A 27,108-nucleotide genomic window follows, 5' to 3' on the forward strand; every position below is an offset into this window, starting at 1 on the left:
CGTGGAGGATACTATCGCTTGAGTTCCTCTGCATCTTCTAAACAGAGGCGTTGCCCCTACTCCGCCAAACTGGATCATTATCCTCATGAGACCACATTGCGTCTAATCGCCTACGCTTTCTTTTCAATTGCCTCTCGGCGATTCATACAAAGTCTGCCGCTGTCAGCGAGGACTGTGCCTTCCTAAAATCTCCTCCCGATATGTCTGACAGATGTGAGCTGTCTCGGAAAGAAAAATACCTGCCTTCATATGCGATCTCACAGGCGGATTCACCGGTAGCTGCTCCGGCAGCTCCACAGGTGGCTTCACGAGCGATTACACGGACTGCGATCATCCATGATGAGCAGAGGAGCCCGAGTGAAGATGAACTCTCTTCTATTGCGAGCTCGGCGGCGGAACCTTCGCGCTTGGGTGATATTGGAACACTCGTGCCCGCACTCCAGCCTTACCTCGCGCAGCCGAACTGCAAAACTGCATTTGACTTGGACCAACAGCTATGGAAACACCTTGCGGGAAACAATACTCGCTACTGGGCCAACAAGAGTGACAGCCAGGAAGAGGACGAAAGACCGCTATATGCACCTCTTGACGAGAATAGAAGAGAGATACGAGTGCTGAAGATCTCGCGCCCTTTTCAAAGCGGCGACGGCGGAGTCAACACCTTCCAAGCAGACCTCGTGTGCGTCTCACTAGATGGAAACCCTTCTTATCTGGCAATATCATACGTATGGGGCGATCCTTTGATTGTGGGTTATTTTGAGTCCCATCACAAGGGCCAGGAGAGACGAGTACCATATAACAAAGGTGTCTTTGACATCATTAACACCATCTTAAAGCGAGGTACGACACTATATCTTTGGATAGATGCTCTGTGCATCAACCAAGGAAACCTGAGCGAGAGGGCTAGCCAGGTTGCGATGATGGGAACAATATTTTCTCGGGCGCGGCAAGTTGTCGCCTTCATCAGCCAAGCTGATAAGACATCAGCCATAGCGATGGAACTTATCCTTCGGACGGCCAACTGCATCTGGGCCCACGGATCTCTGAGCGATGCTGGCACATCTCCAGGGTTGGCAAGCTTACTCTCCGAGATTGGGCCTGTAGCTAGGGACTGGGAATCTATCAAGGGTCTGATTTCCAGGCCCTGGTTCCATCGCCTCTGGATAGTGCAAGAGATTGCCCTCGGCAACGACCCCGTCCTGGTTTGTGGGAAACATACCTTTCCTTGGTGTGCCTTGACACTATTCGTCCACTTTACCTCTGTGATTCAACGATTTTCGGCATTTGACCGTATCAGAAGTTCCACGCACGCCGCCTTTTTGACAGCCATCGAGTGCCTGCCCAACATTTCCAGAATGTGGCAGGCACGCCGGGGGCAGACGAACGATTGGCCGACAACGCCTTTCCTATACAGTCTGTTCTCACTAAATGCCGATTTCAAATCCACCGATCCGCGGGACCGCATTTACGCATTGCTTGGCCTGGAAACGGCGAAGAAGTACAGGGATGCGCTGCGCCCGGACTATGGGATCAAGGTCGAAGATTTGTTTGTCAAGGTTGCGCGGCAAATGCTCATGAATGGTGGGAGCATCCAATTCCTGCACATGGCGGGCATTGGCCACCGGCGTTCACTCAGCTTGCCATCGTGGGTCCCTGACTGGACCTCATTACCAAGAAACATGGGTATGAACTTGTCAGGACACCCGCGTGATGAAGGGGATTCCGAACGTCTATCAACCGCGCTTCAGCTTCGACCTGACATCCCCCCTTGTCTTGACCCTGCACGGCAGAATCATAGACTCCATCTCCCTCATCACACCTGATCCTTCCCCGGATTTTCCTACGTCGTGGGAGCAGATGTCTGCGTACATCAACGCCGTCATGAGACTCCTCTTCGCCACCTACCCGGAACATGTGGGGAAGCCACTTAAGGAGTGCCCCTGGTGGAAGACGCTGACTGAAACGCTGAGTGCCAGCGGGTCGCCCCTGTGGGAGCAGTGGACTTACTTGCCCACAAGGATCGTCGACGACCTAGGGACGATCCGGATGCGGGCGGTGACCGAGGCCGGGTTCACAGAATTCCTCCAACGGCTGAGCCGCTGGATGCGTGGGTTGTACGTCACACCCGAGAAGAGCGTCGAAGAGTCCGACTTCACGAGCTCGTTCCTCACGGCGGCGGCGATCGGGCGTAGGTTTTATATCTCGTCCGCGGGGAATTTCGGCCTGGCTACCGAGGGCGCCCGGGCTGGAGACCTTGTTTGTACATTTGAGGGCCACCGGGTGCCGTTCGTCATAAGGCTGGTGGATGAGGCGGATAAGTCGAAGGGGGTACATCTTGTTGGCGAGGCGGTAAGTACCTATTCCGTGTGTTGTGTTCAGAGCGCGAGGATGCCGTCTCCTTCACCGTGGGCATCTCACTGCCTACTTGGGAATCCTCAGGTCACGGCTTGTGAGACTAGCCATTGGCGGATCACATGCCATGAGCTCCTTCCTCTTACACAGTTTCTAGTTGGGTTAAAATCTGATTTTCGCATTCTAGTACCAACATAATTTCTGTGCCAGGCGTTTAGTTCTCAAGCGCAATGAGGGCAAGCCTATTCGGCTGGTCTGAATAATGACAGAGTCTAAGCCTTAAGGAATATAAGGCGGTGAGCATAAAGATCATTTATACTTTCCGCCGTACCAACAACATTGATGTGGACTAGGCTGCTATACAGCGCAGAAATAATGTATACCTGGAGGATATAGATGAGCTTGCTAAGGCAGTGATATAGCTGCATTTAAGCTAATGATAACAAGCATAGGGCATTCACTTATTTCATTATATGATAGCTGATTTTTGCTGTAGGGAGGGCTATATATAAAGAAAGTACTCGCAAGGGATTAAGGTGATTATGATGATAATATATCGTGTGAGTAGTATGGGATATGAGGTGAGCGTGCTTGATTGCTGCAGGTGTGGGATTCTCCTGTATAGGTGAACAATACAGTATAGGTTGCGGGCCCGACAGGATTCAGAGGTAGGCAACTCAAGCAGTGGCGATATCAGCAATTTCATCACCACCTTGATATGATCACCTTCAGATGTTTACGGGCAGAATAGGCTTTCTACCGTAGTCATCGCGTTAGGAGCGGTGCTGTTTCAAACACGACCCAATGGGATTTCCACATTTACTATAACTGACGTCCACAGAACAACCCCATGAAGCCGCAAGTACAGTCTCATGTGACATGTGCATTTTTGATTGTGCAAGATCTTTGTACATTTCGTTGCTGTTCACAGCAGTGCCCGAGTCACTGAGCACTGCCTGTCTGAAAGTTTTCTTGAGGCAAGCCTTATGACTCTGAGTTACTGCTCTGGAGCCCATGAATAAAATTTACAAACAAGGGGGTGTGAATCCCAGCTCAAGTCAAGTCACTCAGCACCCTTGTCGCAGTGAATGGGGGGTACCAGTGAATAGGAGGGGGGGGGGGATGTACTACCTAGGTACCTATGCACGTACGTCTTTAAAAATGGTGTCTAGGGCTCCTTCTGTGCTCAGAACTTCCGAGGTAAGATGTACTGAAGCCCGGCCTACAGCATGTCCAGATGTCTATCGTGGAGCAATAGCCATGATTGCGCCCATGATGATCGAGGGTGCATTCCAATCTGAGTCTGAACAAATACTGATGCTGTTCGCTCTTCTCTGAAACCCTATCCTGAGCAGAGTGCCACAATCTCTACAACTCAACCTCTGCTGACCCAGACCCCTTCTTCGCCACATCAGCAGCATCAAAGTTCCTCACAAAGTCATAGTAGAACCGCACAAGCTCCATGTGCACAGTCATATTGACGCGCTCGTTGATAGTATGCCCGTTCTCGGCCCCGCCCTGGCGGGTGGGCGACCAGCGGTAAACGTTAGGCGTGAGGTCCAGGTAGTGCCGGGTGTCGGTATTACCCGTCATGAGCTCCCCCACGGGCACGACCGTGCCGCCGGGGAAGGAGAAGGCGTGGCGGATCGTGCCGGCGAAGACGTCCCACACGGCGTCACCGCCGGAGCTGGGCGCCACTGGCGCGGCGAGGGTCTTCTGGCTCGAGGTCAGCGTCAGGGTGCCGTTGTAGTCGACGTCATAGGCCGGCTCTGCGGTGCCGGGGAGACCGCGCTGCTGCTGCAGCTGGCCTGTGTAACTCTTGTATTCGTCGTCTGCCTCGAAGGCTCTGATGGCCAGGCCGTACTTGGCTACAATGGGGCCGAGGTGCTCGACGACGTTGGTCATTATCTCGCCAATCGAGTTGTGCGGCGCGACGCGGTAGTTGACGCCCGCCTTGACGACCTCGGGCATGGCGTTGATCTTCTGCCCGCCGCTGATGTAATCCACGGCCTGGCTGGTCTGCAGTCTGAAGTTGGTGGGCCGGTCCTGGGACGCCAATTCCTTGGCTAGCGTCTCGAGGTCGCCCTCCTCCAGCAGCCTTGTGACCTCCGGCTCCGCCTTCGGGCTGTAGCGTGCCTGGCAGACGTAGTGATTGTAGATCGGAGAGTCCTTGATGAGCACGGGCTCGTACGGGTGCGACTCCAGCGCAACAACTGCCTCGCTGATGATTCCAATGCCTGTGTGGGGGAACGGGATGGAGCTGTGCCCGCCCTGGACGTGCAGCTCGAGCCAGATGTCCACATGGCCCTTCTCCGTCACGGCAGGAAGCGCGTACAGCACGTCGTCGATCTGTTGCAGGCCCATTCCGCCTTCGTCAAGAATTATGGCGAGTGAGTCCTCACCCCAGACGCTCTTGAGGTGTGCGGCAATAGAACCAGCACCCTTCAATCCCGAACATTCCTCATCGAAGCCAAACGCCAGCAGCACTGTCCGCTTTGGGGACCAGCCCTGGGCTAGGAGTGATTCGATCGCGGACAGCAGCGAGGTCATGCTGTTCTTGTCGTCGGAGGAGCCACGCCCCCACAGCCAAGTCCCGTCGAAGTATGCATCGAAGGGTGGGTGTGTCCATGTTGATGCATCTGCCACCGGGACGACATCCTGGTGAGCCGTGAGCATGAGTGGCTTGAGGGAAGGGTCTGAGCCTGGCAAAGTATAGAGCAGGCCAAAGGTGTTGATTTTCTCGCGGGTAAAGTGCTGATGACTAAGAAGCTGGGATATTAGAGGCCCTGATCCCAGGTATCTCTCTCTCTTGGAGCTTGTAGAGCTACTCACACCAGAGGAAAGGTCTCGGCTAGCACATCATGGAATTCGTAGAATGGCTTCCATCGCGGATCCTCGTCAAAGGGACCCAGGTCGTCGTAGCATATAGAAGGTACCTTGACGAGGGCTGAGTGCCTTCCTACCTGCTGTGCCAGTGCGGCCTGGGAGCTAAAGAGCTTCTGGGCCGAGTGAAGGCCATCGCCGGAGGGGTCGAGGGGGCTTGGAAGGTCGCATTCGAAGTCTGCAACATCGTTATCGAGTCCCTGGCCACGGCCTCCGTACCGAGGTACGGTGGACGCTAGGGCGAGAGGCGCAAAGAAAGCAAGCAAAGAGAATTGCATCTTGCAGGTTCAATCGAAAGCGATTGAACGACCAGTGAGGAATACCAACGGCGCAGCTTCTTCACTCGAAGAAGATAATACCTGTGAAATATCGCCTACCTCGCCCATGTTTCTCTAGCCGTGCCGATTGTCTCATGGCGCCGGGTGCGACCAGGGCACAGGCTACGAGCAGCAGCCGGCGATAGGCAACTCGAGCAGGCGGAGTGGGGTGGGATTGATAGGCATCCCGTGGGCAGTCCGGCACGACGACACAGCCGGTATGGTGTGTGGTGAGGAAGGCCAATTGGAAGCCGGCGACAACGATGATGCGATCGGTCGACGGTAGTAGGCAGTCGGTATTCATCAAGTGACTGATTGTGTGTCTCTTGTGTGTGGTGGGTGCGGGTACGGAAGAGTTGCCGGTGGGAGGTGTGGGCCGGTGATCGGGAGACAATCGGCAAAGGAGGGAAACCAGAAGGCCGATGGGGGGTCGACGCTCGGTCGGCGAAAATTGACTCGCGTGCCAATCTACACATGACGCGGCTGTTTTCGATGCACCCAAGCAGCACACGAGACGGTCCAAAACTTTCGTCAGCATTGTATTCAGAGGGATGCTGTGGCGTCGTGCATGTCTGGGTTGATGTCGGCAGTGACCCGAGAAGCTGGTACAAGAAGGGTCGACGTCGACAACAAGCATCCCAAGCTTCGCCCGTGGCAAACCTTGCGAAAGGCAGCTAGCGACCGGGCTGGCAGACCAGACGGGCCAGACGGGACCCAAGAGGCTGGACGAACGGGTAGGTGGGATTTGGATCTCAAGATTGGGGCTGACAGGTGGTGACAAGGCAACGGTCACGTCCGTGGGACGGACAGATCCTGGGCGCGAAACCTTGAGGGGAACCTTGGGCGGAACCTTGAGTGAGAGGAAACCTTGAGGAGGGAGCAAGAGTCACTGCTCAGGCTCAGATCCATCCAAAGTTTAAACCCAGACTAATAAAACAACCGAGACCCTGGAACCTTGGACCCCGACTCTGGCATCAACGTCCAACTGCACCTCGTCTCATCTAGAAGAAGGGTGAATTGGAGGGATTTTACCTTTTTGTCTTCTCCCCTTCGCGACCACACAGTCCTGTCGCAATCGCGGCCGCAATCTCGGGTCTGGGCAAGTGCCACACCTGCATGCCTAGCGGGCTGGCGGGCTAGCGGGCAGGATGACACGCGAGCAATGCCAATACCCCATGGTCACGCAACTTCTTAGCTTGGCTGCCCCCCGCTGCCCCAGGCAGACGGGAATCCTTCTGTGCTTGTGTTTTCCTGTGTGGCACACGCCACCTCGCGGACCTGGAGGGCTGCCACAATGCTGCTGCTGTCGGTTGTTGATCAGAAAGGAGGCGCAGATCCGATCCGATCTGACTGTCTGATCAGCCAGTCAGCCAGTCACAGACACACAGTCAGTCACTCAGTGTGCCACCTGCCAGCCCTGCTGGAGACGTGGTTGAGAACGGGCGGGAAACGGGCTGGCTGACGGGCAAAAAAACGCCAACCCAGCCCGCATTTCGATCGCCAGCTCCCTGATCCCGTCATAATTTCCTCCCGTGGGCGAGGCCTCTTTCTATCCGTCTCCTACCCCGTCTCACCCTGTCTCAACCCGTCTCTTTCCTCCGGCTTTTTTCTTCTCTCCCTGCAGCCAGATATCCAGCAAGACCAGACAGGCCCAGGCTAGCCGCCAAGCGGCGCACCCATTTTGTTACATTGGTTCGCAACAAGATAAGCGCTGGACCGAAGCGAAGGATCAACACCAGTCCCATAGTCCCATAGTCCCATAGTACCATAGTCCCTCATAGCCCACCCGCCCCATGTCCCATTGTCTTGCATCTAGAACACACTTGACATCTTTCGCCCGTCATCCTGAGTTGGGCTAGCACCAATCTCCTCCTCTTCTTCGCCCTCCTGCACGCCTGCGCGTCTGCACGATCTGCCTGCACCTGCTGCATCCCACCAACCTTTTCTCACCTGGGGGCGTCCCTGAATTTCCCTGCTCCCTACCTACTTTTTGGTCCGTTCGTCTGTCAGCCCGTCTGATTGTCTGCTTGCTTGCAGCCATCCCGACAGCTCCTGACTAGACATCCTCGCCTTCGCATTCACCTCAATGAATCGCCAATGAATATCCCACTACAACAGGAACGACCGACTCCACCTCCCCGCGCCCGCTCATTCTGGCGGCAATCAAGTTCAACCAGTCCACCCGGTCCAACCACCTCGTCGGCCCCGTCTGTGGCTGGTTGCTGATCATTCTCTCAACCTCCTGGCTTTTTTTTTTTTTTTTTTTTTGAAGCGATTTGCCTTGCCACCTTGCTCACTGGGCGAGCGACACTTATTCTTTCGAGGGAAACATTTCTCTCATCTCCTAAGCGGCACCTTCGTGCCCACTACGCTCGTTTGACCTGCTTCACCTGCCATCACGACATCGATCTGTCATCGCAAGGGAGCGACCTCGATTACTACCCTCCTCACAAAGCCAGCCACTCGCACAGAGCCCGCGCGAGTGGCACTGACTGCCGCCTACCTTTCGTCCTTGCTGCTCCCGTCTAGTCTCGACGTCGGAGCCCAGATGTACCAGGCACTGCAATCGCCCATCAGCCCTGGCGGGTGGGCCAAGGTCAACCGACGCCGCATATTCTCTTATCCCTCCCTTGGCCGCTACTGCTTCGTCGCATGCTGCCTCACACTACTCTTCTCCTCGCTGCTCCTTTTCCGCTCATCTGAGACTGCCACTCGCCTCATCCCCCCTTCTCTCTCAGATATTTCTCCGCCGTGGCGGAAACCTGCCACCGACTCCGAGCTGCTCGACATCCTCTCCGACGCCGCCAGTGCAGGGCCCCACCCCATCGACGATCTCATAGCAGATGCCCGTCGCGCCCAGGAGGACCTGCTTAAGCAAAGGTCGACCGACCTGAGGAGTGCTGCCGCCCGTTATCGTGTGCGCAGGGGCAGGCACCCGCCGCCCGGGTTCGACAAATGGGCCGAGTACGCCCTGAAGCATGATGCCGTCATCGTGGAGAAGTTCTTCGATCGCATCTACCATGACCTTCAGCCCTTCTGGGGCCTCGACGCCAGGGATACGGCCCGCAGGGCTGCTACGTCGGAGCATGTCGTGCGCGTGAGGGACGGGAAGGCGATGGGGGTTGGGGATACCGAGGGCAGGGTGCCTTGGTTGCAGCTCTGGACGGATCTGGTCAAGGAGGTTGAGCAGTTCCTGCCAGAGGTTGACATGCCTATCAACTACAAGGATGAGAGCCGGATACTGGTGCCCTGGGAGGAGATCAACGACCTAGTGGAGAAGGCAAGGATCTGGAGGAAGGTCATACCAGTTGAGGACGTCATCAAGGACTACAAGGGGCTGTCGTGGATGCACATCGACAAGGAGCTTCATGCCTATCAACCGCAGTGGATCACCCAGGACTCGCCAAAGTACTGGGACCTGGCCAGAGTTACCTGCTCACCAGACTCCCCGGGCCGCAACGTCAGCGCACTGACCGACTTCTCCTTGCCACCTGCTTTCCCCGAGGACTGGGCTCCAGAGTATAGCGAGAACGGCTACGTCAAGAATTTCACTGCCGCCTCCGATCCCTGCCTGCAGCCCCACCTCCGCGCCCTGCACGGCACCTTCATCGAGCCGCTCAGCCTGTCCACGACCAAAGAGCTCATTCCCATGTTCGGCGGGAGCAAGCTGCCCATGAATAACGAGATCCTCATTCCAGGCGCCATGTATCTCACCGAGGACCCCTTCTACTCAGGCGGCGCGTCCCATGGCCCGACCTGGGACAAGAAGACCACCAGCATCACCTGGCGCGGCGTCGCAAGCGGGGGCCGGCATAAGGAGAGCAACTGGATGCACTTCCAGCGCCTGCGCCTCATCGAGATGCTCAACGGCACCACCGTGTCCAACATCGAGCGGAACGGGGCGAGGGCCATGACCTTTGACATGCCCCCGCTGCACACGTACGACTTCCCGCGGCGGCGCGAGGGCACGCTGGGCCAGTGGCTGTCGGAGCACTCGGACGCGGGCTTCAACCACCTGATCTGCTTCCCGCGCGACGGCAACTGCACGTACCTGGCGCCCTACTTCCGCGAGGTCGAGTCCAAGCCCATGGCCGAGCAGTACGTCAACAAGTTCATGCCCGACGTCGACGGAAACTCGTTCAGCGCGCGCTACCGCGGCCTGCTTCTCAGCAGCTCCCTGCCCAAGAGCACCGTCTACGCCGAGTGGCACGACGACCGCCTCCAGCCGTGGCTGCACTTCGCGCCCATGGACAACACCCTGCAGGACCTGTACGGCATCCTCGACTACTTCACGCGCGACGAGAAGGGCGACGCCGCCGCGAGGATGATCGCCGAGACGGGCAAGAGCTGGAGCGAGATGGTGCTCAGGAGGGACGACATGCTGCTGTACGTGTGGAGGCTCTTGCTCGAGTTCGCCCCGGGTCTGTGATGAGAATCGAGACCGGCTGGGGTGGGTGGACGACCTGATTGGTGATCGGAACCATTGAGTGTAGATGTTATTTTGGTGGCGATGCATTTTTTTGCGTTCTATTCTTTTTTGTTCAACTTCTTTTTTGCGTATTCTTTCTATTTTCTTCCCACTTTTGGTGCAAAGGCATAAGGCATGGATACCTGTTTGAGAAAAATGCTTCACTTGGCAGTGGAGTCTGTGGCGTTACTGAGAGGTTCGCGTATCTGTGTGCGCGCGCTGGGGGAAAACTTCTTTCGATACCTGCTGAGCGGCGCGTGGATGACGGCCCGCCACAACAAAATGCATGATGTATATACGAAATTGGATCACGATCTTGGGATACGCACGACATGCGGGAAGCGGGTGGTCACAGCTCCTCCTTTCTGCCGGTCATCATGACGAGAGGGGATTTATGAAGGGCACCTGTTGCGTGTGCCGGGAAATGTGTGGCAGGCCCTTTTGCTTTCTCATGAGGTGTAGACCTCCTCGCTCCGGGGTGAGCGATCGTGTTGGTGGGCGAGGCTCTACTGACCTAATAATGATAATTCCAAAATCCCATTATAACTCCCGGCCCTACGTTTTATATGTAGCTCTCAAAAGTGCCTGCGTTATGGAACAGACATTACAAGCTGCTTTCCAAAGATGGTCTGGGTCAGACATGTCTGTCACTTCGGCCTCAATCACAGGAATGTGGTCCCTTTCCAGATGTATGAATGGACAATTGAAATGTTCCTCTCTCTTAGAACCTCGACCGCAGGAGTGGTAGAATCTCGAGAGAAATAAGTCTTTCTTATTTCCGAACACGGATACTGCTGTGGCATATAAACCACAGGAGGACCGATGGTTGAATAGCAGAGAGACAGCGGAGCCACAGCCACTCTTTTGGTACATCCATGACAGATCCATTTCATGGAAGCGGAGCATATTCCATCCATTCCCTTGACTGGCACCACATGCTATTGGGACAACCTGCTTCGTATCTGGTCAAGGTGCAGAGTCCATCAATACTGTATGATGGCAGATGCCCAAGGGCTCTTCATAGGATTCCGAAACAGTCACTCAAATCAGTCTGGACTTATGTGGGATCGAACTCCATGGAAAGGCAAACTCAATCAGCCAGATTCCATTGTCACAGCTCAAACAGTGACACTTATACATTTGCGAGTAACTGTTCTGACATAACGGTAAGCTAGTCAGAGAATTTAGTGACGGCCACTCTTCTAATAATCATGATGGCTTCCCAAAACTACATAAACCTACACCAAGATCAGGACAGAACCTTTTTCTTTAGCAGCACAACAAGCGTTCAAAAAGCTCGACTTCTACACCTACCTTGACTTTGGCATCGCCGACTTAAATACAATGAGAAGTAAATAACACATCTCAGACAGGGCCCTCCGTACCTTTGGTCGCCTAACATTAGCCAGCCCGAAAGTACTGACCACCATGAGAGACCCCGGTAACTATGGAGGGATGTCCGGCGACAAAAAGGCGAATAGATACGCCCAGATGGGTTCCTCAATCGGTGGCGCTTATGCGGATGAGGCTCTGGAAGAAATGCCTTGGCTGAACCAAAGTCAAGGTTTGAATCGACAAGACTATTATGAAGGAGACGAATATGAGCAACACGAGTATCGCGAAGACGAGGATGAACTGCCAAATTTTCAACAAGGCGTGTCCGAACCCACCTCTGCACATCTTCAACTAAATGTGTCTCAACCCGCCGCGCCAACTCCTCAGATCCAGGTGTCTGACCCCAGCCCAGCATCGACTCAACCCGACATGACTGAACATTTCCCAGAGGCATTTGCCCATGACATGAACCAGCGGGAGTATCAGCATGGGTACGACCCGGATAGTGCCGAGCATGGCGACTTACCTAAAAGAATGTGTTTCGGTAGTTCATTTTTTGATCACTCCTGTGAGGACCCAGCTCGACCAGACATGCCTGGACAACTCTCACCGTCCACTCAGGAATGAGGGCATTGGAGTATCGGCCTGGGTCCATTCCTCCACGACGAGGGGTTTTCTGGTACTCCGCTTGCTCATCGCCCTGCAGATCCAAATTCATCGGGCGGGAGTGCAGAGAGGAGCTCACCACAATATCAACCCAACTTGTCTCCTCATCCTTTATCAGTCCAAGCCAGCACGGCTGCTCATGGCTCGCCTTAACCTTCAGATAGCGAGTCTAGTCACGGCTCACCATATTGCAGGAGGCGGCGTGGCTGTTGATGCCTGACCAAGTGTTCAAGGGCCCATTCCTGCGCCAGGTCTGCCTCATACAGCAGTGCAGGACAGCAAAAGAGAGCGCGCGAGAGTACTACCCCGTCTAGCACGGGGAATCTCCGCCCACAGAAGTAACATCACCACGGAGGCGAGGAGCATGGCTTTGGAAGCCAGGACCCAAGCGTTCCGCAGGGCATCCCTCGATTTCAGCAACCCCCCATGCAGGACATTCACAGGGACGAGAGTTTGCTCGGCATCGGTCATTCTGAGCCGGAGGTCAGGTCCAATCACAGGGCATGGCCGGTTCATACGGCGACCCAGATCCTCACAGCCGTGCACATACCTCCGAGGTCGAGCGGATAAGCCACGCATATGCCGGTGAACAGATGCCTGAGCCTCGTCCCAACTCTTTCGCGGGTATGCAACGGAATGTGCCCTCACCCTACACGAGAGGAGCTGGTCGCGGATATGCCCACCCGCCTGAGGGAGAAAGCAGTGCACAAGGCGCTGGTCAGTTGGAGCCCTATCCTGCGCAGCCCGTCGGTCCACACGCACATTTGTTCCGCATGAGTGGAGCTGGCCACGGCGCTGGCCAACCCCAGTATGAGGCTATACAAAATGTCCGTCCGGGTGCGGCTTCGTTGCACACGGGTAGCGCTGGGCACGCGCATGCTCCCCAACAACAGGGCCAAGTCGGCGCAGAAGGTGCTGGCCAGTACCATCATCATCATCGGCAGCACGTCGATCCGGGCCAGATCAGTGAACATGGCTTCATGATGTCGTTTGCTGACCCTCCGCGGAACATGGATGCACATGAGCTTTGGTCGTTCATGAATGAAGCTGGCCATCAGAGTAGGCTGATATTACAGTGGAAGGGGATCGTGTTTGATGTGGACGAAGTACGGCCGTCCTTCTGGAACTTCACGAGGGATAAACGAGTCTCGTGCCCGTCAGTAGCTCGTGCCCGTCAGTAGCTCGTGCCCGCTCATGCCCGTCATCAGCTCATGTCTGTCACCAGCTTATACCCATCATCCACTCGTGCCCGTTATCCACTCGTGCTTATTATCAGCTCGTGCCCGTCATCAAATCGTGCCCATCATCAGCTCGAGCCAAGCCGCGCCACCGCCTCGGCAAGCCCGTCCATGCTCTCCAGGTACACGTCGTTCTCGCGCCGCACAGTAGCCTGGTCCTCGTTTATGTCGTCGGTCCAGCGGTACACGTAGATGGTCTTCATGCCCACCGCCTTGGCGCCACGGGTGTCGTACCTTTGGACATATAGTGTCAGCCCGGGGGCACACCAATCTACATGATCTCATTCTCATCTCTTAGCCCCCTCCCCCCCCCCCTTGATTGTAATCAAGAGTTTGAATACGGGGCGAGTGAAGAGGGAATATCAAGACGAGAAACACAGGGAAACCTGGAAAGAAGCGGTGAGGATTGCTCACGCGTGCGCGGCGACCATGACGCACTCCCCGGCCTCGCACCGCAGCAGCTCCAGCGCGCGGCGGTAGCTCGCCGGCGCGGGCTTGTAGACGCCCAGCAGCTCGCTAGAGAGGAGGGCGTCGAAGCGCAGGCCCGAGGAGCGGCACAGGTCGAGCTGCAAGCGGGCGGTGCCGTTTGCGTGGACCAGGACGTCGAGGTCCCTCCCGCCGGCCTCGGCCCGCAGCCTCTCGATCGCGGGGGCGACGTCGGGCCAGGCCGGCTGGCTGTGCCACGCCGCTATGCAGGCCTCCTCGGCGCCAGGCGTGGAGGCGAAGGCGGCCTGCACCTCGGGCGGGGATGAGGCGAGCTGGGCGCGGAGGGTGGCCCGGTGGGAGATGTCGATGTCCTCTGGGGGCTGGCCGCTGGCGAGGCGGGCTGTGTTGTGGTCGAAGTAGGCCTGGCGCCAGGAGAGGGCGAACTGCGAGCGGGTCTCCTCCGGGAGGGAGGGAGGCAGAGAGGCGGCTACGGCGCTGTGCCAGTCTAGGCAGGTGCCCATGAAGTCGAAGAGCACTGCTTTGATGGGCATGTTGAGGGTCAAAGGGAGGATTAATCTTCTGTGCTTCAGTTTCGTTGTGGGTTCGGTCGATAGTCAACGCTGCTTGTAAGCTGGGATGGCTGCTTTGATATAAGTCGCTGGCTGTTCGCCCACGCCCTTCTGTCACTGCATCTCCGCGCCCTTCTTGCCGATCCGGGAGAAAGACGTATGCTCTGCTGAGTAACATCTGAATCGAGAGTTTCTTCTACTCTATCAAGGTCTGTTTACAAACTTCGAGTGCGTTAGCATTTTGAGTCCTTGCTCCCACTGGTGAGTCTTGCCTCAAGGGGCACATGATCATGCAATGTGAGCCCAAAGGTTTGGAGGGATGGAAGACTCCTTAGACATGAAAATTGTAGGAGCGAAGGCACGATGTGATTTCACCTAATGAAATTTACTGTGTATGTCTGTGAAGAGACTACCTAGGTTGTATTTAGGATAGATCCCATATTCAGATGTGCATCTGATGCATGTTTGCATTGGAGGATGGTTGATATGAAGTAAAGTGGAAGATAGAAGTCTACCTGCAGTTGCAATCATCGTTTTCGGCTGCCACCTGGCGCCAGCTGTCGACCGCCGCCTGCGACTCCACCTCCTCGGCAGGTCCCACCGCTAAATGTTCTGCCATGAAATCCAGGCAGCAGTGAGTGGGTCCCACCGACCAATCAGGCGGGTTCCCACCGAAACCACAAATCTCGAATTTGCCTTGATGAAATTTCTCCGTCTTGATCGCAGCAGGTAAGCTCTCTTGACGACGACAACCACAACCCGACAACCAACAAGCCCAGCTGTTGTGCGCAAACCATCAAAATGGTGAGCAGCAATGATCTCCCCTTCATGGGGATATATCCTGTCGACGTCAATTGAGTCAGGACACTGACCCTTTGATTTCTCATACAGGCGATCAAGCACAACCAGACCATTGTCAAGAACCGTTAGTTTCTACCCTTTTTTTGTATTCATCCCTCGATCGCTCTCCAGCTCGCAACCGCGGCCGAGACAACGTCCTCTGGGCGTCATCGATGCTGACAGCGTTTTTACAGACTTCCGCAAGGACTGGCAGCGTCGGGTCCGAACCCACTTCGACCAGGTACGATTTCCGTGAACACATCCCGACTCCCAGCGGTGGACGAGAGGGCGAACACCCACGACCCGCTTCAACATCCGAGCATACTGCAAAAATCTTTGGACTCGATCTGACAAAGTGAATCACATACAGCCCGGCAAGAAGGTCTCCCGCAGAAATGCCCGCCAGGCCAAGGCTGCTGCCGTCGCTCCCCGTCCCATCGACAAGCTCCGACCTGTTGTCCGATGCCCTACCATCAAGTACAACCGTCGTGTCCGTGCCGGCCGTGGTTTCACCCTGGCTGAGCTGAAGGTGCGTTGACCTACCCGACGAAAAGTGACCAACAAGCCCGGCGAGCCATGTCCACCGTGACCTGGTTCACGATATGCGCACGCTGCGGCAGGTTGCTTGCAATGATGGAGGATTCTAACAAGGCACTATCTAGGCCGCTGGCATCCCCCGCCAGTACGCCCCTACCATCGGTATCGCCGTCGATGCTCGCCGCCAGAACATCTCCGAGGAGTCCCTGGCCACCAACGTCCAGCGCCTCAAGGCCTACAAGGAGCGCCTGATCCTCTTCCCCAAGAAGAGCAACAAGCCCAAGAAGGGCGACTCCTCCAAGGACGAGCTCAAGGCCGTCTCCGACGCCGTCGCCAACACCGCCGCCGCCTTCCCCATCGTCCACGCCGACACCACCATCAAGGCCATCAAGAAGGCCGACTTCCCCGCCCCCATCGAGGGTGGTGCCTACCGCAAGCTGCGCAACGAGCGTGCCAACAAGCGCAACCAGGGTGCCCGCGAGAAGCGCGCCAAGGAGGCCGCCGAGGCCGAGGCCGACAAGAAGAAATAAGCGACCAGCAGTCTCTCGCTTGTTGTCTTCTTGGGTGGTGTTCGGGCGGGTTGAGCAGGTTTTTAAATCAACTGGTACTCTGTCGGTCGTCTTTCGGTTGGTCTCTGGGCTGCGTCGTCAGGGTTGCATTGCTGCTAAGGCAGAGGGGATTGGTCATGATACAAAAAGTCTCTTTTTCACTGGATCCATGATGGGAATGTGAGCCGGAAAATAAAAAGATCTTGATCCTCGGCTATGATGGATACCCCCCCAGATACCAGGACCCGAACAGCAGCTCAACGTAGGACGCATTGAAGACATCCAGGAATGGAAGCTTGTGAACACATGACCTTGAATGAGTGTAAAAACACATCTTTGATCCGGAAATAGTGAGATGTGTGTGTATTACACTATCGACCGAATGCGAACCAGGGATGCAAGTCTACGGCCAAACAGTCGATTGATCCAACCCATCCAATCTCGTAGACATCCCAACCGAACTCACTGCTGCAGAACCCCCATCACCCACTAGCACCCTCGCCCCTCGAGTTCAGAACCAGCTCCCCGCCCGTCACCAGCAGCCGCTCGTAGATGCCCTTCCTCGCCGGGTCCAGCTCACCACCGGCGCCGTCCCGGACCAGCTCGGCAACGAGACACAGCGCGTTCTCCCGGTCGACCCGCGCCATGCCCGCCCTCGCCGCCGGGTCGACCTGCCGCGGCTGCAGGTCCCCGAGGCCCAGGCCTTCCATCCCGATGCTCACCCCGCCGACCGTGACCACCTCCTGTCCCTGCTGCTGCTGGGCACCCGCGCCACCACCGCCGGTGCTGTTGCTCAGCACATCCTCGACGGTGTCGTCGGCACTCCCGGACGATGACGCCGCTAGCAGGTCGTCCCCGTCCGAGATGTCCCGCCGCCCCGTGACCGCCTCGACCAATGCGCGGCAGGCGCCCACGGGCTCCAGCGCCGTGCGGGCGACGCGGGCGCCCGAGGGCGAGCGGCGGCTCGTCAGGGCGAGGACGAACCAGGCCTCGGACCGTAGGGCGGGGAAGCGGGCCTGGGTCAGGAGGAGGGAGAGTGCCCTTGGGAGGGACGGGTGGTGCGCGGCGTAGAAGTGCGCGCGGCGGGTTTCGGTGGGGGAGGAAGAGGGGTCTTCCGTGTTTGTGCTTGTGGCACTGGAGCTGTGGTTGGGCGCTTCTTGCGTGGTGCTGTCGTGGTCCTCGGCAGAGGATGATGTTGGTGGTGGTGCCTCTTCCCACTCTTCCGACAGGACGGATTCCACGGGCGCGGAGTGCAGGGTCCGGCACACGTTCGCCACGGCCCGGGCGACCTCCGTCTTGGTCGGCTCGACGTCGCTGCGATCGAAGAGGCCTAGTAGGACGTGTAGGTTGGTCTTGCGGGTGTCATCCGACGAATCTGGACCGAAGCCCGACAGCGGCTTGCACAGCCTCCCCACGTTCGGCGGGCAATTCACCAGCAGCAAGCGCCCCAGCGACACGGCTGCGAATTGGGACTGCGGCTGTGTGTCGCCCCACGTGGACCACAGCTTGGGCAGCAGGCCCGGCTCCAGCAGGCGGCCCAGCGCGGGCTTGTTGGCGGCGGGGATGGCGAGGTTCTTGAGGAAGCTGATCACCGCATGCGTGAGCTGTGGGTTGTGCGGTGATGTTGATGTTGTTGTTGCTGTCCCGCTGCCCGTGCAACTCATCAAGAGCTCGATGAGCGGCTCGTGGATGGCGGCGCCGCCAACGAGGGTCTCGCATGTCGTGTCGCTGCGCGCCACGTTGCCCAGTGCCAGGCACGCCGCAGACTGCAGGGTGGGATGCTCGGGCGGGCCGCTTAACCAGCCCTGCAGGGTCTTGAGAACGGGGTGTTCCAGTAACTGTGCCTGGCCGGCGCCCTGGGCTGGCACAGTGATAAATTCGGGCAGCGCCGAGATATCGGCGAGCACGGGGACGAAGGCGGTGCGGACTTGCTTCAACTGCGCCGCGGCGTCAGGGTCATCAGTATCGGATGGGTCGAAGACCGTGTGGGCCATGAAGAATGCGTCCAGGAGTAGAGGGACGCTGGCCAGATTGCTCGCCTGGAATGTCTCGTGGGTCAAGTACGCGAGTGCCACTGAGGTGAGGGCGCTGAAGTCCTCGACTTCGACGGGGTGCTCCTGGTCGGTGGCGATGCTGAGAAGGACCCGCGGCGTTGCTGGGGACCCGATGCGAGCCTCGGGCTCCTGTGTGATGAGGAGGGCGAGGATCTTGCATATCAGACCGATCAAGGGACGGGACGTCTCGAGGCGAGGCCCTCCGAGGAGGTTTATTAGCCGCTGGCTGAGGCCGGCCTCAGAGGCCTGCAGTTGAACTGGTTCTGAAGAATGTATTAGTATTGATGACTCTGCGTTCCAGTGGCAGATGGAGGATAGATACTCACCATAGTCTACCAAGATATTGTACAAGACGGTAATCACATATGGTAGCAAGGAATCATGCTGAAGGAGGTCTATAATGGCGTTGATGTGGCCGCCCTCCACGACGCGGGCTCTATTTTCATCTGGTGTCCGTTGGTGAGCATTCGTCTAATGCTGCCAAGGGGGTGGATGGTGACAATGCTCACCCGTATCTGCACATGAGTTACCAATCAAGCGAAGGGCATGGGTTCTGAGGCGTAGTCTTAAGTCAGGCGTGGGAAGGATGCCGAGGAAGAAATCCAGGAGACCTGATTCGCCAATTGGCAGTCGCCACAGGGCTGCATGTAAACAAATATATTAGCACATGTAGGTAACTATTCTGATGTGAGTACAAAAATGTTTTGTTCCGGTTGCCGAGGAAAGGCAAATGGGCTTCAGTAGGGCTGCAGCATGAGAAAGATTCGGTCGTCCCAATAGAAATGCTGCTGGATGCCACTCACAGCGCCGGCTCCCATCACCAAGCTTCTCGGCGATGCGGTCAAGATCCTCAGATGCGCTATCCCAAGCACTCTGGGCCTCAAGCAGGACGTCCTTGAGGCGGGCGATCCGGTAGCTCGTCTCGTCCGCGGTCAGGGTGGGCTCCTCGTCATCGTCCTCGTCGCCGCCAGAGCCCTGCTGCACCACCGCGACCACACCGTCGGTGCGCTTGAACAGCTCCTCTATGTCCTCTGGGGTCATCCTGTCCTTGTTCTGTTCACCGCCGCCGGGTGCTGTTGTCTCGACTGTGGCCGGGGGACGTGTCTATCATACACAAAGTGGTAACCCTGCGATCAAACCCGGCAGAGACGACGGAAAGGCGAGGTTCCAGGGCCAAGACCCAGGGGTTCGGGATGCAACTCGAACGCTGTGGGGGGCGGTAGATATTTGTGGATATTTTGTGGGGTTGAGATTGTCCCGGCGGCACCAAGATCGGTCAATCCTGCGAAAGCCCGGAACCGACGGGAATCTCCCTTGTTTGTGAACCAGAACCTCTGAAAACCTGGATTCCGGGCCAATCCAAACCAAACAGTGATACCAGATCTTATCTAGAAGCTTCTTTTAAGTGTGAAGCTTATTACCATGATGAGCAGATCTGTTTGTCGATCTCGGAGGCAGACGTCTGGCAGCTGGATGTGGCTGAAGGGGCGTGATGAATGACAGTGACTGTTCATCTCATGGAGCGACATTGAAGTGTTCAATACAGCCGAGACACATACAAGAGACGGACTGCCAGGCAGCCCGAAGATGATGGTGACGCAGGCTGGCTGACTGACGGTTGTGGCTGCCGCAGCCTCTGGCATGGGCGAGGCAGGAGACTGCGCTTTGGTGCACCTTCCTGCACCTTCCCCAGGGCCAGTCAGCACCTGCCACCCGCAGATCTCCAGCACTGCATCTTGGTCCCCACGAAACTCCCTCCTTGGCTTCAGACGCCTTGCAACACAAGCCTTTGAGGCTCGCACATCATCAAGCTTCGACGGTCACACCTCGGCCACACAAATCCCACCATCACTTGCTCCAGATCTCGTTCATTGGATCTTTGTGACCCGTCGCAATGACCCCTTGGGGTTACGAGTCGAGCACCTCTCCTGATCCAAGCTCGCCCTTCCCGCCGGCATGCAATGCAGTGGCGACGCACCCTCGTACACTATGCAGACGACCATCTTGCTGTTCACACCATGAAACGGGACTGACAGGGCATACTGCACGGACGACGACGACCCGGCTGATCGGAGAATCGATTCACTGGCGTCCCTCGAATCCGGTCATCGCAGCCCGGGAACTGCATGAAAGATCTGTGTCGTTCATTCTGGCTTGGCCGCTTGGCTCATGGGTAACCGCCAAGCTTGGTCTGACCTTCCCGCCTGAGACTCGGATCCGCGTCTTGGATGAACTCTCCTCCTTCAGCCAAGGCGTGTCAAGTTCACCTGCCCACGGCTGCCCCGCTTGCCTATGTCCTGTCTCGGTCACCAAATCCTATTTTGGGACATGTCGTCTCTACCTCCCATGTGGGATGATAGATCCTCGACTATCGAGATGAAATATAAGACGACTTGAGGCCTTGAGGCTATAATGTTTCTCAGCACTCACTCCTCCCCATCATCTCCTTCTCATCCTCTCTTTCAGAATAATTCTCCCCGATACATACATTCATTTCCCACAGCAGTGCTGTTTGCTCCCGGTTGAGCTTGAATAATACAGTGTGACCATCCGCCTACAGGATACCTTCTTTCCACCTAATCAGTCAAAATGAGGTTCTCTCTTTTCCTGACCGGCTTCGTGGCCTCGCTCGCCACCGCCGCCCCCAGCAAGAAGCGTCAGGCTACGGCCGCCCCCGTCTTCACGGCCAAGACCTTTGCCGATCTTTCTATCGCCGGCGGCACGGCAGGTGATGCCGCCGCAGAGGCCCAGCAGGCCCTCGCTGGCCTCCCTGCCGACCTGACCACCGTCGCCCCCGAGGACATCGAGTTCCTGAGCGCCGTGAACTCCATCGCTAACGATGCCGGTAAGAAAACTTCTCACACCCAAGTCATCACTTGCATGTCTCTCCAGATGTCTTCATGACTGCAACTGCAGACATGGTTGGGTGATACTCCTTATATGTCTTCTCCGGACAACCCCTCGAGGCACATTTTTTTGGCAACTTTTGAAATCACCAAAATGGAAATTCCCAACTGACAATGGTGAATAGAGATCGCAGGCTTCAACACCGAGATTGCCGCCTCCCAGCCCGGTGAGGCCGCACTTGCGCTCGGACGCGGCAAAATCAAGAACAAGGTCCTCAAGCTCACGGCCACCACCATGAGGCTGGCCATCGAGGCTGCACAGGGCGAAGATGTCGCCGCCGAGATGGCCGAGGAGCAGGCCAAGCTGGACAAGAACATCGCCGACGATGCCGCCGAGGCTGGTTCCGCTTCCGCGGACGTCCAGTTCGACGCGTCCACCGACAACCCTGATGCTTCCGAGGTCGCCAAGGACGACGCCCTGGCCGACCAGGCTTCTGCCGTTCTCGACCAGTCCAAGGAGGCCGCGGGAGGTGCCGACGCCGGTGCTGCTGCCGACGGTGCCGATGCTGAGGCCGCCGATGCGGAAGGCGGAGCTGCTGCCGATGACGAGGCTGCTGCCGGAGACAATGCCAATGCGGGAGACGCCAATGCGGAAGATGCCAACGCGGAGGACGCCAACGCCGAAGATGCCAACGCTGAAGACGCCAACGCCCAGGACGAGGCCGCAGCCGACGAGGAGGCCGACGCCCAGGACGCCAATGCGGAAGACGCCAACGCGGACGAGGAGGCCGCTGCCGAGGATGCCAACGCAGAGGACGCCAATGCGGAAGACGCCAACGCTGAGGATGCCAACGCGGAGGACGCCAATGCGGAAGACGCCAACGCGGAAGACGCCAATGCGGAAGACGCCAACGCTGAGGATGCCAACGCGGAGGACGCCAATGCGGAAGACGCCAACGCGGAAGACGCCAACGCGGAAGACGCCAACGCTGAGGATGCCAACGCGCAGGACGAGAATGCGCAAGATGAGGAGGCTGCGGCCGACGAGGAGGCCAATGCTCAGGACGAAAACGCCCAGGACGGAGCTGCCGCCGAGGACGAGAATGCACAGGATGGAGCTGCCGCCGATGAGGAGAACGCGCAAGACGAGGCCGCCGCCGATGAGGAGGCCAACGCCGAGGACGAGAACTAAAACTCGAGCCGCAGGGATCAGGACATTTCTGGATGAGAGGTGCTCTGATCTGTATGACGCTTTGAGGGGACATCTACAACATGTAGTACTTACAATGTAATGTCGAGATTTGAAGTTGTGCCTAGGCGCCTGTATACCATTCGGTTGGCGTGCTCTAGAACATGGCCATCTTAATGTGCTGAATCGTGAAACATGCGTTGACACAACTTGCGTAGACTCGGGGCAGGTCATGGGCGGGACCAAGCTAGCCGGGACCAAACCTCGGGGCGTCGGTCAGCAAAAGCTCGAGTCACTTCATGCTCTTTAGTTTCTCTAAAGTCGAAATCGGACCCGTGCTGTTGTTGAGATCGTCTCGGTGTAGCAGAACAGTATTCGAGGACTTTGTCGCGGGAGAGTGGCTAGTTCCAGGGTTGTAGCAACATCGATCTCAATTTGGAGTGTCAACTGTAAGCATATTCTTTCATGAGCTACATGAGTACACCAGCTGGGGGTGTACTAGACTCCATTCAAAACACCCAGGATATCTCAAAACTTTGATTTACCTTGGTAACCAGAGTCTGCCACACTCTCTTGTCAGGAAACGTCTCCCAACACAGACACTGCAATAACACCTGAAGCTGATGGTTCAGCTCGCCAACTCCTGTCACTTCACCCGCCTTTTTCTTGCTGCTTATTTAATTCCTTGTTGCCCAAAGCCCAGGTGATTTGGGGAAAGGGAGAGAACCGTGACTAGGAGAGAATGGTGATTGGGAGAGATTTGTAATTGGGGGAGAACCATGACTAGGAGAGAACTGTGGCTGGGAGAGAACCGTGACTGGGAAAGGACTGTGACTACGTGATGGCGCTGGTTGGGTGTGAGTCACATCCAAGGCAGGCAGACATCTTGGGTCGGGAATCACCGTCAGCGAGGGGCGGAGTACGGTCGCCACGACGGGAGATGATATCTCGCAGAAGCACAACACACACATGCAGTCAAGTCGATGTGCTATCGTAGGCACATGGTTAAGAGTCATGGACTTCTACTGGGTTGCTGAAGCCATCACTTTGTGCACCGTCGACTGAGGTCGACCCTCAAGGCATGGTAGACAGAATGGTAAGTCTGGTAAATAATGAATTGAAGCCAGTTGACATAGACCACGGACGATGCGCAGAGTCGACAGTCATCTGCACCGCCGTGTTTTCTTCTTCAAGTCGAAGCGCAAGGCGACGAGCTCAATGAAAATAACGATTGTTTGGCATCAAAAATTCCGCCCAGGTTGACCCCGCAGGGCAAACCAAGCTGGTCAGCGCCACGATGTGCTATGCAGGCTTTCCAACCTAACTACAGTGATTCTTGACCCACCGCAGAAGGGGATGGGGGTTTATATATTCAAGGGAACGGGATTCTGCCGGGTGCGCGTCCGGAATCTGACCGCCTTTCCCCGTTTTGGAAGCTTGCTGGCTGCCCAGCCTGCCGGCCGACTCCAGGCTTTGGAGCTCCCCCGGGCAGGTACTCCGAGCCGAAGGAAAATCTCACCACTCGCATCGCATCATACAATTCTGCCCAAGCTCCCGGCTGTCTCGCAAGCAAGCAGCTCCACACCCTCACGCCTGTTTCCCGGCTTGATCTCCTACTGTCGATCCCACGCCCATGTAGCAGTTCTGTCAGTGAGAGCAAAAACTACCCACGCAATGGCAGCCAAGGACGGAGAGAGGAGCGCCTCCTCGGCGACCCGGTTCACGGCGACGACACCCCATGCATCCTCCAAAGCCGGCCCATCGCGATTCCCACCACCACCGAGGGCAGGAGGGGCACCCAGGAAGCCAGCCGCAGCTTCCGCGCGAGCGGCAGCACCAAACTCAGAGACCCCAGAACAGCGGGTGGCACGGTTACGAGCGGCGCACGAGAGGGCCAAGACAGCCCAGGTATCGCGGTTCGACCAGCTGATCGCAAAGTCACGGCCCTTCTTCGACTCGGCGCACAGGATCACGGTCATAAGCCTGGTGGGGCTGACGGGTACGCACCGGGCCCTCCACGAGCTCCTTTCATCTCTTCTACGGACGTCTAAATGCTAACTAATTTTGCTACCTCGACAGCCGTCGCCGGTCTCCTCACAGCATACACAGCATACGACATGCTCCGGTACAACCGCAAGCGCAAGGCAGAGTTCATCGAGGCGCAGAGGGTGATGTCGGCCGACAGTCTGGAGGCGGCGCGGCTGGCGTACATGAGGGGCGACGCGTCAGACGAACAGATCTCGCTGGTGGAGGAGGCCAACGCCCGCGCGGGCGGCGCCGGAGGAGACTTCAAGCTGCCCAGCATACTGAGCGCGCCGGCCCCAATCAGGAGGGACGAGGAGGCACCCGGGTCAGGCGAGCAGGCGGCGGCGGCGGCATCCGGGGGCGCAGCATCGACCGAAGGCAAGTCGTCCGGTCTGTTTGGATGGTTCTCGTCAAAGAAGTCGACCCAGGACACGACTGGCAGCAGTGAGGCGCCGCGCTCGCTCGAGGACAAGCAGGACATGCTTAGGAAGGCCCGCGAGGCGTTTGAGAAGGAGAAGGAGGCGCAGCGGAGCGGTGGGCCGCTGGACCGTCTCGGTATCGAGGACTCGACGGCATCACAGACACACACGAAAGAGGCGGAGCAGCCCAAGAAGAAGGGATGGTGGTAGTGCAGGACATCCTTCAGTCACTGCGCGGGACTCCGATATCCCAATCGAAGGCAGCGGTCAAAGGAGGCTGTATTGGCCTCGGCCGTTGGGCGAGCCCCCATCGCACCACATGACACCGTTGGGGAGCTGTAACAAAAGTGTACGGGAACTCTCAAAGCATATGTCGGCGTCCGGGCTGTGTATATAGACTGGCGATTGGTTCCCTTGGGACACATTGGACATTGCATTTCGATTTTCACGGCCCATCCCTCCTCTTATCACGACCTGCTGTCCCTGCAGAGTCACACTCTGGAGCCCAACTTCAATCAAAGGAAAGTAGTCATCAATTACTACTGAAATGTTGAATATTGAGGCGGCCGGAAATGGTGTTGGTATAGGTCAGGTGAGCTCACCGGTCGCTTGTCCCAGCTTAATGTCGCGCGATGGAACCTCGATGGAGCCTCATATCGCTGTATGGATATATAGAGCACTGCATGCAGCAAATGGTGAAACAGAGGAAGACCCATGTGGCATGGGTTGCCACTCTATACCGGCGAGCTGCGCCCTCGACGTACACCGGAGCCGACCTCATAGGGCATCAATTATGGCCTTCTCACCGCCAGATGGATCCTCTTGTGCGACGTTGGGCTTCGAGAAGAGTTCCCCAGCTTTGGGACGCGGGGGGGGGGGGCTAAGAAAATGTGCATTTTCCCGGGATATCGGTCCACTCCTCGGGCTGTCATGATTGACCAAGGTCAGCCTGCGTCCTCACCTGGGGGCTAGGTCTGATTAATAAGAGGCGGACGATGCCTTCTTGTACGGCAATGATTTTGTCATGAGCAAAAGAGAAGAGCAAAAAAAGAAATCCTCATTTGAGATGCATTACCAGGTAGCATCGAAGCCCCAAGCTTCCGGGGGAAGCATATGATATATTTGCAGGATGACAAGTAAGGCAACTTGTAAGATACAACACCCGATGATCCCCTTCTCACTCTTCCAGCACGCTGATTTGGCTGGCAATGGATCTCACAGTCAGACGCCTGCGGGCGAATGGCGAACCCTAGGAAGAACGTGTAGCGGTGAAGGTGCGTACTGTCGTATTGAGCTCTATCTTACACCCGCACCAGAAAACATCTACTGTCGTTTCCTTTTTGAGGAGACCAAGACCTCTGAAGTAGACTGTGGCAGTGGAACCTATCCAACCTAACGCCGTGTTGGTTGTCCTGAGATCCTTTTTGTGCAAGGAATGCTATTCTGGGCACCTCTTGAGTGGTTGCTCCGCTGGCGGTAAAGTAGACCACGTTGCTGATAGCCTCCAAGGGGTACTTTGCCAACCAATTTAGTGTCGACCAACCCATCCTGGAAGAGCCTGAAGAACTTGGCTGTCGTGCGGGGCGACCCAATGGCGATGCTCGGAAAATTCCTCCCACACCTCGCTGATATCCTTGCTGATTGGCTTCCGTTCGATGCTGTATTACTACCTTGTACCCCTGCGGCGTGCGGCTCACATCTTCAGCTTTCTTGTAATGCAAGTAGCGCAACGTCCGTGAAAACATGCCGGGCAAGCCGTCTGGTTTATCGACTGATGCCCGCAGCTGCATATGCACTACTTTGAGTCAGTAAGGTCGAGGACTCGGCGTTCGTGGATTCTAGTGAACGGAATATGCTCACACAATACCAGTAACATCTGACTGCTTGTTTGACGCCCTTGTCCTTCTTAGTCGAAGATGAGGATGGCTGCGTCCCTTTCAGTTGCTGGCATATCACGGCATGCTGTGAAGAGTTGTTTGTGCCGGTCACAGAAGTCAGCACTTACCATGGTCTTGGTAGTGCAATCCAAGATTGCACCCCTATCTCGCGACGGCTGGACGATCCTGCCACTGGAAAACTGGGACAGTGAACTAGTATTGCAACTCTTTCAACAGAGTGTTGCCAACTCCTTTGTGTCCGATTGTGTTTCGAGACTCTTGAGAGAGTGGTCGAGTATGAATTTCACGCCGCGAGCAATGCTTGAGCCCGGGGAAGGAGGCTGTCTCTGTTCCATTAAATACAAATCAGTGCTCGGTATGGGACTCGCATGTAGGCATTGATGCGTACATGACACAGATATGCATCCATACATGTGTGTACGTGTGCGTGCGTGCGCGCGGGAGCACGCCGGGGTTGTGGGTGAAGGGGAGGAGACACCCGGGCCGTGGGGGAAGGGG

General features: G+C 56.7%; 10 protein-coding genes across 10 annotated transcripts; 7 read left to right on the top strand and 3 right to left on the bottom strand.

Annotated features, from left to right (window-relative positions):
- Nucleotides 1-200: 200 nt before the first annotated feature.
- Nucleotides 201-2,705, top strand: INS49_009503 (uncharacterized protein; the record flags this gene model as incomplete). The annotated part of the gene is made up of 3 exons (XM_043170233.1): nucleotides 201-1,645; nucleotides 1,791-2,349; nucleotides 2,637-2,705. The coding sequence occupies 3 exons, from the start codon at nucleotides 201-203 to the stop codon at nucleotides 2,703-2,705; spliced, it is 2,073 nt and encodes a 690-aa protein (XP_043024798.1).
- Nucleotides 2,706-3,720: 1,015 nt separating this feature from the next.
- On the bottom strand, nucleotides 3,721-5,513 carry INS49_009504 (uncharacterized protein; the record flags this gene model as incomplete). Its single annotated transcript, XM_043170234.1, has 2 exons — nucleotides 3,721-5,113; nucleotides 5,185-5,513. The coding sequence occupies 2 exons, from the start codon at nucleotides 5,511-5,513 to the stop codon at nucleotides 3,721-3,723; spliced, it is 1,722 nt and encodes a 573-aa protein (XP_043024799.1).
- Nucleotides 5,514-8,100: 2,587 nt separating this feature from the next.
- INS49_009505 (uncharacterized protein) lies at nucleotides 8,101-9,981 on the top strand (the record flags this gene model as incomplete). Its single annotated transcript, XM_043170235.1, has 1 exon — nucleotides 8,101-9,981. The coding sequence occupies one exon, from the start codon at nucleotides 8,101-8,103 to the stop codon at nucleotides 9,979-9,981; it is 1,881 nt and encodes a 626-aa protein (XP_043024800.1).
- A 1,467-nt stretch (nucleotides 9,982-11,448) lies between these two features.
- On the top strand, nucleotides 11,449-11,982 carry INS49_009506 (uncharacterized protein; the record flags this gene model as incomplete). The annotated part of the gene is made up of 1 exon (XM_043170236.1): nucleotides 11,449-11,982. The coding sequence occupies one exon, from the start codon at nucleotides 11,449-11,451 to the stop codon at nucleotides 11,980-11,982; it is 534 nt and encodes a 177-aa protein (XP_043024801.1).
- Nucleotides 11,983-12,846: 864 nt separating this feature from the next.
- Nucleotides 12,847-13,202, top strand: INS49_009507 (uncharacterized protein; the record flags this gene model as incomplete). The annotated part of the gene is made up of 2 exons (XM_043170237.1): nucleotides 12,847-12,987; nucleotides 13,098-13,202. 2 exons carry the CDS (start codon nucleotides 12,847-12,849, stop codon nucleotides 13,200-13,202), a joined length of 246 nt encoding a protein of 81 aa, XP_043024802.1.
- A 125-nt stretch (nucleotides 13,203-13,327) lies between these two features.
- Nucleotides 13,328-14,236, bottom strand: INS49_009508 (uncharacterized protein; the record flags this gene model as incomplete). The annotated part of the gene is made up of 2 exons (XM_043170238.1): nucleotides 13,328-13,493; nucleotides 13,674-14,236. 2 exons carry the CDS (start codon nucleotides 14,234-14,236, stop codon nucleotides 13,328-13,330), a joined length of 729 nt encoding a protein of 242 aa, XP_043024803.1.
- Nucleotides 14,237-15,055: 819 nt separating this feature from the next.
- Nucleotides 15,056-16,161, top strand: INS49_009509 (uncharacterized protein; the record flags this gene model as incomplete). The annotated part of the gene is made up of 5 exons (XM_043170239.1): nucleotides 15,056-15,058; nucleotides 15,146-15,179; nucleotides 15,289-15,335; nucleotides 15,465-15,623; nucleotides 15,757-16,161. The coding sequence occupies 5 exons, from the start codon at nucleotides 15,056-15,058 to the stop codon at nucleotides 16,159-16,161; spliced, it is 648 nt and encodes a 215-aa protein (XP_043024804.1).
- Nucleotides 16,162-16,661: 500 nt separating this feature from the next.
- On the bottom strand, nucleotides 16,662-19,657 carry INS49_009510 (uncharacterized protein; the record flags this gene model as incomplete). Its single annotated transcript, XM_043170240.1, has 4 exons — nucleotides 16,662-18,496; nucleotides 18,560-18,679; nucleotides 19,037-19,337; nucleotides 19,655-19,657. The coding sequence occupies 4 exons, from the start codon at nucleotides 19,655-19,657 to the stop codon at nucleotides 16,662-16,664; spliced, it is 2,259 nt and encodes a 752-aa protein (XP_043024805.1).
- A 1,165-nt stretch (nucleotides 19,658-20,822) lies between these two features.
- On the top strand, nucleotides 20,823-22,271 carry INS49_009511 (uncharacterized protein; the record flags this gene model as incomplete). The annotated part of the gene is made up of 2 exons (XM_043170241.1): nucleotides 20,823-21,078; nucleotides 21,265-22,271. 2 exons carry the CDS (start codon nucleotides 20,823-20,825, stop codon nucleotides 22,269-22,271), a joined length of 1,263 nt encoding a protein of 420 aa, XP_043024806.1.
- Nucleotides 22,272-23,942: 1,671 nt separating this feature from the next.
- INS49_009512 (uncharacterized protein) lies at nucleotides 23,943-24,922 on the top strand (the record flags this gene model as incomplete). The annotated part of the gene is made up of 2 exons (XM_043170242.1): nucleotides 23,943-24,267; nucleotides 24,348-24,922. 2 exons carry the CDS (start codon nucleotides 23,943-23,945, stop codon nucleotides 24,920-24,922), a joined length of 900 nt encoding a protein of 299 aa, XP_043024807.1.
- Between the last annotated feature and the right edge of the window lie 2,186 nt (nucleotides 24,923-27,108).

Source organism: Diaporthe citri (assembly GCF_014595645.1).
Source record: "Diaporthe citri strain NFHF-8-4 chromosome Unknown scaffold_4, whole genome shotgun sequence".
NCBI lineage: Eukaryota > Fungi > Ascomycota > Sordariomycetes > Diaporthales > Diaporthaceae > Diaporthe > Diaporthe citri.